The sequence below is a fragment of the Papaver somniferum genome, chromosome 9 (genome assembly GCF_003573695.1).
Source record: "Papaver somniferum cultivar HN1 chromosome 9, ASM357369v1, whole genome shotgun sequence".
Taxonomy (NCBI): Eukaryota; Viridiplantae; Streptophyta; class Magnoliopsida; order Ranunculales; family Papaveraceae; genus Papaver; species Papaver somniferum.
This window is the reverse complement of record NC_039366.1, coordinates 134,961,067-134,976,695: the sequence shown is the minus strand read 5'-3', so window position 1 is coordinate 134,976,695 and position 15,629 is coordinate 134,961,067. Positions and strand designations below refer to the sequence as shown.

Sequence of the window (15,629 nt, the reverse complement as noted above, 5' to 3'; positions counted from 1 at the left end):
TGGGTCTGGTTGTTAGACCCCCGCTTTTTCAATTGGTATCAGAGCAGGCAAACATTAAAAACCTTATAAGTCTGTGTTTTTAGCGATATGAATATGGACAGAAGTGTTATCTCCATAAACGTACCACCAGTCTTCGATGTCTCAAATTACTTATGGTGAAAAATTTTTTTGCGTGCCTTTCTTCAAGCGCGTGATTTTCAATCATGGGTTTATGTGGTTAATGGATATAATCCTCCGGTAGTTACAGAAGGAGATGTGACAATTCCAAAGGATATTGGTAGATATGATGGTCATCGAGATTCTTGCTGCAAAGCAAAATTCTGATGGGTTAAATGCTATTATCCATGTCATTACCCCAGAGCTCCAACATCATGTGACTACTTGCACAAAGTCTAAAGATGCTTGGGATGTCTTAGAAACTAGAACTTGAAGGGAATACCAGTGAAAAGGAAGCTAGGCTTCAAAACCTAAACTCCGATTGGGAAAACCTTCGTATGGCAGATGAAGATTCATTTGATGAGTTTAATCACAAAGTGTCTGAATTTGTTAATACATCTTTTACATTGGGTAAGACTATTCCTGAAAAGGACATTGTGATGAAAATTCTCAGATCGCTGCCAGCTAGATACGATTCTAAGAAGCATTCCATCGTTGAAGGTAATAACCTTGCAACTCTTTCCAGAAACACTCTAGTTGGAAAGTTAAAGATCTTTGATCATGAGCTTACATCCAAATCCGGAAAGGATGTGGCTTTCAAAGCAAAAAAGAATACTAGATTACATGACAAAAGTAAAAGTGTTTGCATCTCTGAAGATGATCTTTCTGAGGTTGATTCAGCAGATGAAGATCTTGACTAGTCAGTCTCCTTGATCACAAGGCAGTTTAGGGATCTTATTTTGAAGAGAAGTAAACGATTCTCCAGAGATAAACCTAGGTCATCAGTTAAACCACATAATCGTGTTCCTCCTAAAAACATGGATATTGATGAAACTGATGACGAGGATATGCCTCAGTGCTTTAAGTGTAAAGGTTTTGGTCACTTTGCAAATGAGTGTCCAAATCGTAAAAAATACACTGGGAACAAAGGTCTAACTGCAACTCTTGATGAAATGTCTGACAACTATGTTCTAATGAAGACGAAAAGTCAAGTGTTGCACTTCTATGTGAAAATATTGATTTTGATAATTTTAGCAATACATAAGTCAATTTTGATATTCTTTCAGAAGAAATCTCAACCGGTCTGGAATAAAAAATAGATCTACCTGTTTCTACTGGAAACTTTTTTTTTCTGATTTTTCAGGTTCCATTATGTGTCTAGCCGCATACACATCTCAGGCGTCTGAATCATCTTCCAGGTTGACATGCTCTTATTGTTCTCTCAAAAGTCATGAACTTTCAAAATGTTTCAAGTACAAACACCAAATGAGATATGTCAACAGACTTTAACGAAGAGCGAATTGATTAGTAAACAAGCTCAAACTTGTTCAAAAATCATCAGAGATATGTAAACGTATCTCTTCTTCAAAGAAGTTAGTTTCCAAAGAAAAGACTAGATCATTAGAGAGAAATTTATGGTCTAAACACTATGAGAAACATGGCTCTCTGAATTCCTTTCGAAAAGGATGTGGTGGACAGATTATTGTTCACCCCAGCACAACTTAATTGTGTTGGTTAGTGCATCTTGTCTCATGTACCTGATCAAAAGAGACAAGATTATGCATACCTCAGGCTTTAGAAAAAGAAAATTCTTTTAGATTTTTTAGATTTTTTTCTTTTCGTGTTTTTGCTCTGCTGAGCATTGTAAGTCTGAGACCTCTCTTTTAGCTAAATGGAGTTGGGGATTCCATGATGGAAATCATGCCTTATGTAGGAAAATCGCACCGCGGAGAACAGAAACTATTCAGAAGACATTTGGCTTAAAGAATTCAAGTTACCACATGGTAAGGAATTCTGGAAAAAAAAATGATGGCAAGAAAGATGGTTGTGGGATAATTCAAGCACACCACTATTAAGCATTTTCAGAATGCATTCAGACTGGCCGCAAACAAAAATGCCAAGTCACTTATCTCACTCGTCAAGACAGGTGAACAAATGAAGATGAAGTCAATGATCTCGGGATATTTCCGGTCAACCTATCATTTTTGTATCTGGGAAAGGGATGAGATAGTTGCAGTGTGATACCAACTCGGGGTTTTCAACAAGAAAGTGTCATCTTCCGTAGATGCAGCAAGTTTGTGTGGAGAATGCACGTCCCACCCAAAATTTCCCAAAATCAAAATTCGACCCTTAAAGAGATGACTAATGTCGTCGACTTGTGGGTTAAACTAGAGAGCTCTTTTGCCTCTTTTCACAATCCACGTGCAGTAGTTGGCAGGCCACAATCCGCGTGGCACAAGACAACATAACTTGGATGAACACTTTGTTTGCTCATAGCTGATGAACACTTTGTTTGCTCATAGCTGAGTTGTCTGGATTCGAGAAAAATCACCTGACTGAATCAAATTTGATTCAATATGTTTGATTTATTATTTTTTAGTCAGATTTGATTCAACTGACTCAAAAATACGAGAATCGGTGACTTGTCCAATGAGTCAAGAGTAGTTTGTTACCAGACTCAAACGAGTCTAAGTTAGAGATTTTATCTGAGTCAGATCTAACTCAAATTGTGAAACAAACAGGTTAACATCTGACTCGCAACAAGTCAGGGTCGACCCGGATTCAGATTGCGAGTCAGATGCAAACAAACATGGTGGAAGTAGAAAAAAAAATATACTCCTACATGCCACACCAAACATAAAAAGCATGTCCAAAGTTGAGCTTCATAAAAATATACACCTTGACCCTTAATTTATCCATGCATCTTTTTTAGTACCCCCCATGCCTCACCCAAATTACCCCCCTATATTTTCTACATTTATAGCACACGATCTCCACTCTTATGAACACCCAATTACAACCCCCCCTAGTAAAAAGAAGAACAAACTGACAACCCAGCCACACCTGAGAGAATTTTAGGTTATCCCATAAAGATATTATTAGGATGTTTGATGCCACCAGGAATTGCAGATTACCACTTTTCTGGAAAGCACCAGTTGTTCCATATCAAAAGGTATTGAGGAGCTTCAACACTAACTAAAAAAGCTCTCATAGATACCAAGTTAGGCCAACAGTCAGGAGCACATTTGCATAAAATACATCACCAAAAAGCGCTCGACCAGAGCTGCCACAAAGAGACTGGATCCATGATAGTTATGGCAAAGAAGCTACATGGCAACTCGCAACATGTCCAGATTAACGAATTAGTAGCCATTCAGTTCAAGCTATTGGACTGACCAGTTGCAGGTATAGCAGATTGATGGGAAGGATCATGGGCAACCATTTTGATGGCAGCAACGTCCTTGGGTGCCGCTGTACTGCCCTTCACGGCTTGTTCTAACAGATGAACAAGTGCAAGAAATATTTCCATCCTAGTAACATCCCTATTTGCCTGAACACAATAAGCCATATTTCAGTTACTTTTTGTTTTTGAAGATGATAGTAACTGTTAAAGAATTGGATATTCTAAGTTGGGGGTGAACTACTGTAGATGTATTACCTCTACTGTGAAACGCACCCAGACCTTATTGTTACGAGCTTCCATTACCCCCTTTAATATGGTCAACCCTAATCCTCTAATAATATCAGCTATTTCCAGAAAGAAACCTTGTTCTTCGCACAGCATCTGCGGAAGGAAGGCACAGAGAAATTTAATAAGTTGGAATTTATGGAGCACCAGAGAATACAGCTTCTGGACAAAGTGACAGGGCAATATTTACCTCCACAAGCATTTGACGAGGTAGATTTAAATCCTCAACAATGATTGGGCAGACCATTGACTGTGAACCTACTTCAAATGCCCATGTTGCTCCCCCCTCAAAGCTGTCCTTGGAGCGCAAGCCACCATCCTTGCTAATAATCTGTAAATTCTTGCGGCAACAAAACACGACATGATAGAAGGTCACATATGTTCCTTAAAGACAGATATATCAAGTCCTATATCAGTAAAGTTTCACGATCTACTTGTGCAGTAATATGTTGAGTAGCACTCTCTATTACATTAAAGAATCTGCCTACCCAAGATATAGCATGCTATACAAACTTATACACAGTGCTGATCAAATGTTTGCCTCTCCAATATGCACTTCATAAGACACCGTTGAGTGTAACATAATTTATATATATTGCACCAGCTAAACATTCATGTACTATAATTAAGTTTTGGTTCTTCAATAGGATGGAATGACATTACATTAGCCTTTGAATTACAAAACAAAAATGGATAATCTCACACCTTTGACTCTCCGGTTTGTTTTAGATCATTGGCATGTTTTGTCACGCTTTGCAAGAAAAGCATGTGCTTGATGGTACGCTCCAGAAGAGCATCGATGCTACACTGTTTGACATAATAATATTTAATGGTAGAATTAGCATAAAATAATGACCGAAAAACAAGAAACAAGATGAGAAAAGCAGTTCTTAATTGTAACAAAGAAACATATAAAAAAAACAAGTCACCTTTCCTCCATTAGGTACTATTTCACGCAACTCCTTCACGCGGTCTTGGATCATCTGACGATCTTTGGGCCTAGGTCTAGGATTCTCTCCAGGTCTTAACCTTTTGCGATTTGTTTTCCCTGTTTCCTGAGGCTTTTTAGAATGTGCAGTTGAAACACTTGTCTCACACATTACATTCTGATGATCCTCAACCAGTAACCTGGTTTGAGACCCATACATGGAACTGATTTGAGAAGCCTCCCCGACACTAGTCTTTGAACATCCAGATATGAAAGAGCTTGGGCCTGCTATATGTGACCTAGGGAGAGATGGAGAGAAACCATAAATATTACCCTGATTCTGGTCTGGCACTCCAACCTGTGTGCATGACATGGAAACAGAAGGAACTGAAGAGCTACTTATTTTTGTTAACGTTGTCCAGCAAGACATATCATCATCTATTATATGCTTAGCGCCAGGGTGAACCTTGGAAACTACTGCATCCAATAGATGGTCCGGTGCAGTGTCAGAGAAGATGCCACTCTCTGAGATCTCATCGTTCATCGCACGAATATCAGAAATCACATCTGTTTGCGTAATGCATTTGGAAACATCCAATCTTGCACTATACATGTTGGAATCTACCACACGAGTCAGCGAGTCCTCCCAGCTGCCAAAATTCTTTCCACTTTTCAGATCTATACCCAAGATATCAAATAAGCCATCTCCTGAAGGAGGTTGGGCATGTGCGTCTCCATAAACGGTATTACAGAGACCAGGAATCTCATTGCTATGCTCTGTACTACTCGCCCGACGATCATGACTTATATTGGACACCAATGAAGACCTGGAAATGCACTCATCTGGATTGGATGAAAGGATGTTAAGAGACTGAAATAAATCATTATCAATTAACTGTTTCCCCGCATTCCAATTATAATTATCACTTGTAGAGGGACGACTTGCAGTAGGTACCCTGGGAAGTGTGCCACTGCTGCTTGACCAATCTTGGTGGCTGGGTACGGGTGCTATATCTGAAGCGGAAGTATTAAGTTGAAGTGCCTTCAGATGTGAAGTACTCTTAGCTGATCCATAAGTGATAGGACAATAACCCGGAGGCGAAGAAAGTGTTGGAATATCAATTCCAGCATCAAGAGCTTTGCTTTCACCAAACAATGATTTTGGAAAGGAATCTTCGAGAGAATTATGGATTGAGCCTTTATTGTTACCATGTTGAGAATTACTATTGTTAGTTGAACTGGATAAGTTGTTACTAACAGGTTCCTGAAGCCCGACGCCTGGCAAGATCTGTTGGTGTGGAATGAAAGTAAGGTTACTGGAAGATGAACTTGATTCGTTAAATTGGGGACTGGGTCTGGTACTTGAATTATTAGGGGTCAGTTGCTTGTTTAGTGATGCTTTTGTACCACAGAGGATTACTTTGGCTCCAATTTCTCTAGTTTCAGTTTCTTTTTTGAGATGGTTGTTTTGCCTCACAACTGGATTCTTTATCTGGGAGCTGTCACGATGAGTGTTGGTCGTAGCGGCTAGCTGGCTTGAATTTGGTTGCAATTGTGAATTGCTTTCAACTTGCACAGGAATAGAACGAGAAGGTTGACTACCAAATCTCGAAGCCTGGAATGTGGAGTTCTGATGGTAGAAACCAGCACCCATGAATGGTACAGACCTGGTCGGTGGAGAAGAGAAATAGCCAGACAGGTCTACAGAGACGGGTTGTCCAATCAAGGCAGGTGGTCCAAACTCCAACCCTGGGCATTTTGTATTGTAAGTATCAGACGAAAGAGCACCAGGAACACTGCCCAGGTGTGCAAATAAACTCTTCACGTCGTTCACAAACCCTGTGTTTTCCATAACCTGCATTCAACAGGCAACAAAAGAACGTTCTAATTTTCCCAACAAGTGAACTGATGGATGGGGTTTTTCTGATGTACTAAAAACAAGCAGAACATAGAAGATACATCCAACAAGCATGTCAGTTTCTAAAAATGCAGAAATGAATTGCCGTATCATCAGAGGCGGAATTTAGGATAGTGCACAATCTAAGAGGAATATAATTGAAGAGAGAATATTGGTTAAGGACTAGAGGGAGGTAGCCTAATAACCAGGTCAAGGTATTCTATTTAGTTGCTTCGTGGCAAGAAAACTTACTGTCAATGTGGATCCAAGTTGAACAACACCATGTGGAAGCACAGGAATTACAGCAAGCGTCTGCAAAACAATCATCTTTAATAAATAAAACAGTTTGAATAATGAACTAAATCTCGTAAGGAAAGAAGAAGAATCGGGAAACATTAGCAAAACAAGAAGAAAGCATAAGCCACACACACCTTCATGCCAGCTGAAAATTGGTGCTGCACCTCAACCAAGACCTAGAAGTTGCGAGAAAAGGAGAGATATCAGATGAGACTTTTCAGAAAAATTATATTTTACTTTACAAATGCAGTAACACTCAAAAAGAAAATTAAGCAAGAAAAAGAACCAATTTTCACTCTTACATTCTCAGTGAAGTTAGAACACTCTTTTTCATGGGATATTGTATACTAATATATACATGTTTTGGTGCCTAACAAATAAGCTTTAGAGCAACTGAGCAAGTGATTGTTTCAAATTGCAATAGGATGATTTCGAAGAAAGAATAGTTTCTTACAAACTCAACTTTTGAAATCGTCCAGGCATCATTACTCAAATTTCAAATTGAAACGTTCAACTCTGCTATTTTAGAACTGCATACACATAGGGCAATACTTGAAATATTAAAAGCAAAAGAGGAGCTTTGAGCTATACCTCTGATGGATAACCTTCCACCATGCAGTTATCTCTAAGAATCCATTGATGCATTCCCATAAAAGCAGCGCGGCCGACAATCCTGAGACCCATATTTGAAATAAGAGCATTTGAGCTTATATACTCAGTTAACTCGAAATATGAGAAAACAAATAAATTAACATATACCCTTGTCCTACAACATTGATCTGGTTATTAATCATCATCTTGTTCATGAGCAAAGATACTTTGTCCTCCGTTTGACATCCAAGCTGAGGAAGGTTACTATTCTCAAGAGAATTCAAAAGCCCTTCCCACTCTTTCAGAAGCAAATCTGTACTCTCAATCCCCGGTAGAGAAGAACTGCCCATGGGCTCATAGTGAAATTCTTCCCAAACTAAAAGCCTGAAACATCACAACAATATCATCAACGAGTGTGCTTTCAACAGTATAATGTAACAATTGAGCACCAACAACCCAGGAATAATATCCAACAAAATAAAAAGAACAAAAATTAATGGGTTTTAAGATTTAATATGTTGACTCTTCTTGGACTATTTTTTTTGGGGGGATCATCATCATAAATGATAACTGGAAGAATCAAATTTTAAATAATTTTCTCATATTTTTGTTAGATTGATATGACATAAGAATTCAGTTTAAATGAAGTTCACTTGCCAGAATAATCATATAAAAATCTACTTTTGTAAACTTAAGATGCTCAAAGACAAAACCAAACAAATACAACATTCCAAAAATAGGTTAAAGAGAAAGAAAGAAAAAAAGACACCAAGTATCACAGAGAGATTCAAAAAAAGATAAAAAGTCACCACTAAGGAACAAAACAATCTCCAATAGTTTCTCTAAAAAGAGACCAAATTTAATTAAAATCACAAAATTGGAACAAAAACATAATTGAAGGTAGAAAAGGGGAATGTAGTGAACTGATTACTGACCTTGGATTATGAATACCCATCTTCCAAAAAATAGCATAAGACCATTGATTATCTCCACAAAGACATCTCAAAGCCTCCTTGAGAAAACTTGCCATGATGATGATGATAGGTTTCACTTCAGGTGGTGGTGGTGGTGGCGGCGGTGAAGAGAAAACCAGAGATAGATACAACCAAGTAGAGAGATAGTACCAAAAGAACAGTCAAAAGAAAAAAGAGAAGAAAAACTAGCTTTTTGATTTTTCAGTGCCGGACAGTAGAGTACATTATCCCGGCGTTAACTAATAAAAAGTCTAACTTCCACGGCAAGATCCTCTCCCAGCTTGTTTCGTTCTTAATCCACCACTTCTTTTTCTTGCAGGCTCCAGATTTCCAGCAATCATTTTACGACAACCCATTTAGTACTTACAGAAACCGAAAAAGAGACGAAAGAAAGAAATAGAAAGAACACGGAACTGAGTTAGCAAAAAAGACTGAAGAAATTTGTAAAGTGGGTTTTGCAGGAAACTCCCTACACTATCCCACAATCTCTAGCCTCATAAGCATCCATTAACTTACTTCCATTCATGATTTTTAACCTCAAAAAATGAATATTTCACAGTTTTAAACAAAACCCAGATACAAAATCTAAGCAAATATTCGTCTTTCTCTATCTCTCTGAAGCTCTCTGTGTGTCTCCGTGGGGGTTGGTGCAGTCGTCTTCACTTTCTCTTGCTCTCTTTTGTTTCTTTCCCTGCTTTTGTGATTCTCTGAGATGCAAGAAGAACAGTGCTAAAGTGCGCCTCTCATTTATCGCAATTGATTTCTAAGCATCAAACGACTTAAAGAAGGCGTGAGGTTCACTGAAATTACGACTGTGTGCCACTGTTTGTTTTAAATTTGTCGTCTTGTGGTTTTACCTTTTGGCTTTTATATTTTCCCTTTATCTGATGCTGTTAGTGGGAAGTGACTGTCTTGCTGACGTAAATATCAAGTACCCTTTCTTTTCAGATTATTTACTGAGAAAACCAATTCGTTTCGCCACGTAAACAACTACTCGTATTTTGTTGTTTATCGGGATTTTGTAACGGCACCTCTTTATTTGGGGGTTAATTGTCGAATGGACCCTTAATTTTGTGGTCCTTTATCTAGATGTGTAATTCAACCACACGTGTATTACGAGTTGGGTAAAGATGTCCCAATACATGTTCTCAAATCATTTCTATTACTTTTCGAATTGGGTCAAGCAAAAGCTCCACCTTAAGTGGTGATCAACAGTTGAATGTAGAAGTAGGCTGAAGTTAAAGGGCATTATATTCTTTTGATAATAAGAGGGACTCAGAACTTGCAAAATCTTTAAACAGGACTTAAATCCAAAATATACGCTTGTTTTTTCCATCAAAGTTTAATTAGTAATGTCACGTAGGTCGTGAAAATTTCCCGTTGAAAATGAGTAATTCTAGCGGTCCCGAACAAAAATTTCATTCCGGGAAAAAGCATGAAATTCTACTAAGGCTGTATCTTCTGGAATTTTTCCATGAAGAGTTTCATAAAAAGGAATTATGGAAGTTTAACTATGTTCATAAAAACACGACATTTCTTGAATTTAGGGGTTGCTGGATCCCGGGTAGGCATGACTCCACGCAACAGCAACATAAGAGCACCCCATTACCAAGCTATTATAGTAATTCTCTACAGATGTCATCAAGTTTCTAAGAGCAACTGCAGTGGTGCGATTATAACCAAAGACCAAAGACCAGAAAAAACGACCAAATTTAAATTTAGTCCGTGGTGTTACACTAGGGTGGAAGAGCAAATTTGGTCGCTAGGAAAAAATATACACTAGGATCACATTATATGCCCGCCCATCACCAGGATCACATTATATGCCCGCCCCATCACCAAGATCACATTATATGCACGCCCCATCAGCCATCAGGCGAACTTCATATGTACGCCTCATGAGGATCACATTATATGCCCGCCCCATCACCACGATCACAATATATGCACGCCTCATCAACAGGATCACACTATATACCCGCCCGATGACAAACGAACATTATACATTCGCTCGACTATATATAGTTTTGGTCTTGGTCCCAGACCAAATATAGTCTGGAATTTGATTTTGGTCCGATTTTTAATCTTTACTCTGTTCCGCTGTGTCTCGTCTCTGGACCATAGTTATAGGTTTGATCGACCACCATGGACGCTCTTGTCCATAATCAACCCTGACTGACTGTGGGAAAGAGTTTGGTCAAATTAGTAGACAAACGAATGAAGCCCCAGCCACACAAAAGAACAGCTTTAGAAAAATATTTTGAAAATCAAGGGGGTTCAGAGTATATTCTTGAATGTCACATTTAATTATTAATTTCCTATACAGGGATAATTTATAATACTAGTATTCGTTTTCAATATATTATTATACTAGAAGGATTATGTTAATCCAATCTATTCTTTTTCTGTGAGATGGAACCTTTTCTATGCAAATGTGGTACACTGTTGTTTTTGGCTGACAATCGCCAGGTATTGTCTTAAAACTCTCTTTATGTGATAATCAAAAATATTTTCAATAATCCTCTTTTTGTTGGTTCTTAAATTTTTATTATACCTTTTCTTAAAAATAAGGTTGGTTTATTCATTTAATTTAATAAATGTCGTTCTGTGTGAAAGAGTATTTAGGGTTTGTTGATAAATGACCCATCAATCAATTCTTCTGGGTGGGGACCAAGAAATCTTGATTCTAGATCACATTGCCATTTGCCAGTATGAAAAACCAGAGGAGTTCGATCTAACTTATGAAAGTAGGGAGCATTAATTAACGAGACCTATCAAGAATCTTCCTATTTTGAATTGTTTGAAAAGCATAGATTTGGGTAACTTTAAGAATAATTTATATCACTACAAACAAAGACCCCAGCTAGCTATACCATGATTAAGCATCATTAAATTGCTGCGTTTAAGAAGTATGCGTATACTCAAGCCCTATAATTTAGGCTTAGCTTTTCTAATTAGCTTAACTTTTAAAGTCTTAATTATTGAGAATCATATCGGGTGGTTCTCAAGCATTCTCCTATAGTGGATGCTGGGCGGAGTCAGCGGTTGGCTAACACCCAAAATCTTCGTTACTGCATAAAAATTCTCCATTTTATGTGTCATTTTTGTATGTAACAAGTACCTTTATTTATTTTTTTGCTTGGTAATATTAATTTTATTTATAATAACTCAAAATATTCCAAAGGTTACAATTTCACTCATTTTTTAGAGAAATAAATGAAAACAAAAACAATCCATCACTAATACAGGCTAACTGAATATGTAATAAGGAAAATCAGGAGATTCCAGTGTAATAAAATTTGATTGACTATTATAAATTCTCTTCTCCCCTCCTACCGAGCCTGAGCCTCTTTTTGCCAAAGCATCCGTTGAAAAATTTATCTCTCTATAACTACTAGATTATGACCCGTGTCGTAACGGCCTGGAATTGTGTATGCGTTAGTGTAAAATGGGATGTTATCAATTCATATGACACAATAATGTTCTCTTGTCTTTTTGGAAAATTTGCAAAATTTAATATAATGTTCTTATTATTTTCTTAGGCCAAGCACTATAGAGTGTCATTTCCCTTAGCTATAGCATATTTGAAGCTAGGGGATATGGGTCTCAGGACAATTTCACTATGGTGTATTTTTATTCCTTAGCTACACTACACAAAAGCTCAGTATCGTTTAAATAGTGTCAAACGGATACTCAGTATCCGTATAATTAAGTCAATGTGTTGACTTGACCCAAATGGATACTAAGTATCCGTTTCTGGAGTATAAACATCCAGTAGACTTTCGTGACAAACGGATACTCGGTATCCATTTAAGTCAGTGCATTGACACTAAAAGGATACTGAGTATCCGTTTGCATAGAATTAACATGATTGCTAAAGGGGGTTAACGGAATTGGTAGGGGGTACCGTTTGAGTGATCCGACGGTCAGGATCAGATGTAACTCTTTTGTCTTATATGAAACGGTAACCCTGCTAATTCCGGTAACCCTTTTAGCAATTGTGAAAATTAAAAGGGTTTGTATTTATAGACATTTTTCTCAAATTTTGAAAAATAACCGTTGGGATCCGGCCAAGAAAAAATAGTCGTTGAGAATGATGGATGGTTAAAATCGGGTGTGAGTGCAGTTTAAACGAAAAAAGGTCGAACAAATACTGAGTATCCATTTCAACTGAAAAACGGAAACTGAGTGTCCATAAAGTAAAAAGGCACACCGTAACTGAATTTTCGTCTGATTTCTCTACATTACAAAGTGTATCAAATGTGATCAACGTTTAATTGTAGCAAGTTAGATTTCGCTACACTTAAACTATAGCGAAGGGAAATCTTTCGCCATAATGCTTGGCCTTACTTTTTTTCCCCATTTTTTTAAAAAATACTGGGCTTACTTCGCTACACTTTTATGGCCTATTTTTTCTGGATCCCGGATATCATAGGACCCATAACCAGACCCTATTATTTCGGTCATTTCGGGATCCGGTTCCAATTTTCATGGATCCGGACCCGATAAAAATAACGGGTAGTTATCGATCCTGGTAATTATCCAGTATATTTTGAGACTATTACAAAATTTCGCATTTTCCATTTCAATCATAGATACACAAAAATAAGTTCAACCGGAAACAACATTTCCAAATAATTGAACCTTAATCTTTATCTTCCCACAGCTAACAAACGCCACCAAGTCCATCCATCTTCAAGGTCACACAAATGAAACATTACTCCCCAGATTCAGATTTTTAAAACACTTTCTGTTCTCTATATTTTTCCTAAATCAAACTTCAAGAATTAAAAGAACCTAAGGTTCACATGAATGACGACAAATTGTCAAAAATTAACAGCACCAGTCAACTTCAAAGATTAACAGCACCAGTCACTTTCTGTAAACATTAGATCCCGTCCTTATCTCTCCACCACCTGGTAAACATAGAAGAAAATAGTTAATCAATCTAGCCTATCAACTTCAAAGATAATATTGCAAAGAAATTATACTACAAATAAAAGTACATGATCATACACTTTTTCCTTCCTTTAAAGCGACGTGTAATGAAATTCACATATAAGAAAATCAAGATTCAAGAAGGTAGAATCAAAAATCAGGCCCCACAACAAATAACTGCAATGAATTACAGGTTTTCAGTAGCAATACATAAAAGGATCATCAACGGACTGGATCCTTGGGGACAATGAGCGATTTGAGAGGATAACAACCTATACCAAAAGCAAGCAAGATCAATTAATTAAACGGTTGATGGCTTTATGATAACAACCCAAATGTTAACAATAAAACAACTAATCAGTGCAACTCCTAGCTAGTTGATCAGCAACAATGCAATCAACATTACATGGACGCAGCAATCAAAATGAACTCTGAAATGGGAGTATTGCATGTTATGTCGGCAAGGATTTCTTAGCAAATGTAACTATTTTTACATCGACGCACCACAAATCATATATTAATGTTTTCAGAGATAGCCTTACCATTGCACCAACGAAACTGGATGGTACAAATCAAGAGTATGTCGCATCTATTCTCCAACAATCACCCAAATATATGTCAGCACCCAGCTCTATAACTTAATCCAGACTTTTACTTACAAAACCTGCAGAAATCATTTTCAACAATAAGTTTCATGGAATAAGCCCAATGATAAAAGATAAGGATTCTACCTAACAAGCAAACCGGATGATGCTTAATATACAGTTTTTTCACTTGAAACTGAATATATTTGTAATATCGCTCTCCAACTTCATATTTTTCCTTCCTAGATGTTTGAATCGGACACCGAAGAAGGGGATACAACCAAAAGACAAATTACCTTTCTCTAATTAACTAATGCCCTTTGTTCTTTTGATGGAAGCTGGTAGTCTTGGAACTTATAAAAAAAATTACAGAGTGAAAACATAACCAATCAGTATGATAGAAGTATACACCCAACTTAAACATAAACTTCAATTCCAAGCTTGGCCAAATCTAAGAGCAATTACAAACAATTTACATATAACAAAAACATTGAAGAATGACACTTGAACACGGTTCAAAATTTATAGAGAAGTGGATGGAAACGTAGATAGTATCTGACAAACTCAACAAAGGAAGATGGGTAATTTAGTGTTGACTTAAGTAACTTACCTGAGATGGATGGTAGCTGTTTTCTCAATATCCAAAAATCTGCATCAATACATCAAAAGATTGAGAAATAAAATCAAATTTAAGAAAAACTAACAAATAAAAAACGCACATAGTAAGGTGAAGAGACAAAATGAGAACGTTTGGTCTTTGAGGTTTATGAAGTTGAGCATCTCCACAGATTGATTGGCAAACCCAATCGATTCAACCGAGAAAAAAAAAAACACCAATCGATTCAAACAACTAAATCAAAGGAACATTTCAGAAAAAATAACAAATTAAAAATGCCCATAATCAAACTTATGGAATATAGAGTCGAGTATTTCCCGATTAATCTTGAAGATTATGGTGAAGAAGCAATTGTGAACCTTTGGGAGATAACATCTCATGAGGTTTATGTATTTGAACAGAGTTCGATTAGCAGAATAATGGAGCTGTTAATGGGGATTTTTCTTTCCGTAACGTATGAATAATTGATGGAAATTAGGTTAAGAACTCTCTACTATGGAAATTAGGTTAAAAATCAGATTATATTTGGAAATTTTCTCTGATGTGCGTAACGTATCATATGTATGTAGATCGAAGGAGGAGAAGGCGCATAACCATAAATAAGAACTCTATTTTTGGAAATTGATATAAAATTGGATTTAATGGCGTCTTATCTTTGGAAACTTATCTTTAAAAATGCAATTGCATGAAAATTTAAAGGAGTCGAAATTTAATATGAGACGTTGGATGAGGGCCTAAGAAGGGGGTGTATTTTTATCCACGATTTATGTCCTACTCTTTTCCGCATTTTTAAAGGAATAGCAGCCGTAGATTGTCATGAACCGCGCATTTAGAACCGTCAGATTAGGCAAAACACGTTCTTTTTTGTAAGATAGATGAGTGAAGTGTCATTCTAATAGATATTCAATAACTTTGTTCCATCTTGTAATGATCCACCATGGGATTTTTCTTGAAATAAAGGCTGACATCAAAGCTTTTGAGTCAGTTCTAACAATATTAGTTCGAAACACTTTAGTGTTCAAGAATTAGAGTCATGCAATTAAGAGGGAAAGAATGGATCCGAGGAGGGAATGAAAATTTCAAAGGAGGGATTGACCATTTGAGAAAGTGTTAAAATGTCTATAACGTCCTTGAAATTAATTAGAGTTAGATTTACTAAATTATGGTTGCAATAGATCA

At 37.0% G+C, this 15,629-nt stretch overlaps 1 protein-coding gene and 1 long non-coding RNA gene across 5 annotated transcripts; both read right to left on the bottom strand.

The window, feature by feature from the left end:
- Nucleotides 1-2,793: 2,793 nt before the first annotated feature.
- LOC113314022 (transcription factor LHW-like) lies at nt 2,794-9,055 on the bottom strand. Its single transcript, XM_026562801.1, has 10 exons — nt 8,274-9,055; nt 7,507-7,722; nt 7,339-7,420; nt 6,882-6,923; nt 6,703-6,762; nt 4,555-6,408; nt 4,331-4,432; nt 3,816-3,956; nt 3,596-3,721; nt 2,794-3,487 (listed from the first exon to the last, which is right to left on the bottom strand). Exons 1-10 carry the CDS (start codon nt 8,366-8,368, stop codon nt 3,311-3,313), a joined length of 2,895 nt encoding a protein of 964 aa, XP_026418586.1. The 5' UTR covers nt 8,369-9,055; the 3' UTR covers nt 2,794-3,310.
- Nucleotides 9,056-12,871: 3,816 nt separating this feature from the next.
- On the bottom strand, nt 12,872-15,202 carry LOC113308001. 4 transcript variants are annotated; one of them, XR_003339437.1, is made up of 5 exons: nt 14,445-15,202; nt 13,982-14,187; nt 13,793-13,914; nt 13,329-13,522; nt 12,872-13,228 (listed from the first exon to the last, which is right to left on the bottom strand). It is a non-coding gene; the product is annotated as an uncharacterized LOC113308001 (long non-coding RNA). The 4 variants fall into 4 exon arrangements; XR_003339435.1 differs by having other exon boundaries at nt 14,131-14,187; nt 14,445-15,197; XR_003339438.1 differs by having other exon boundaries at nt 13,461-13,522; nt 14,131-14,187; nt 14,445-15,194.
- Nucleotides 15,203-15,629: the final 427 nt, after the last annotated feature.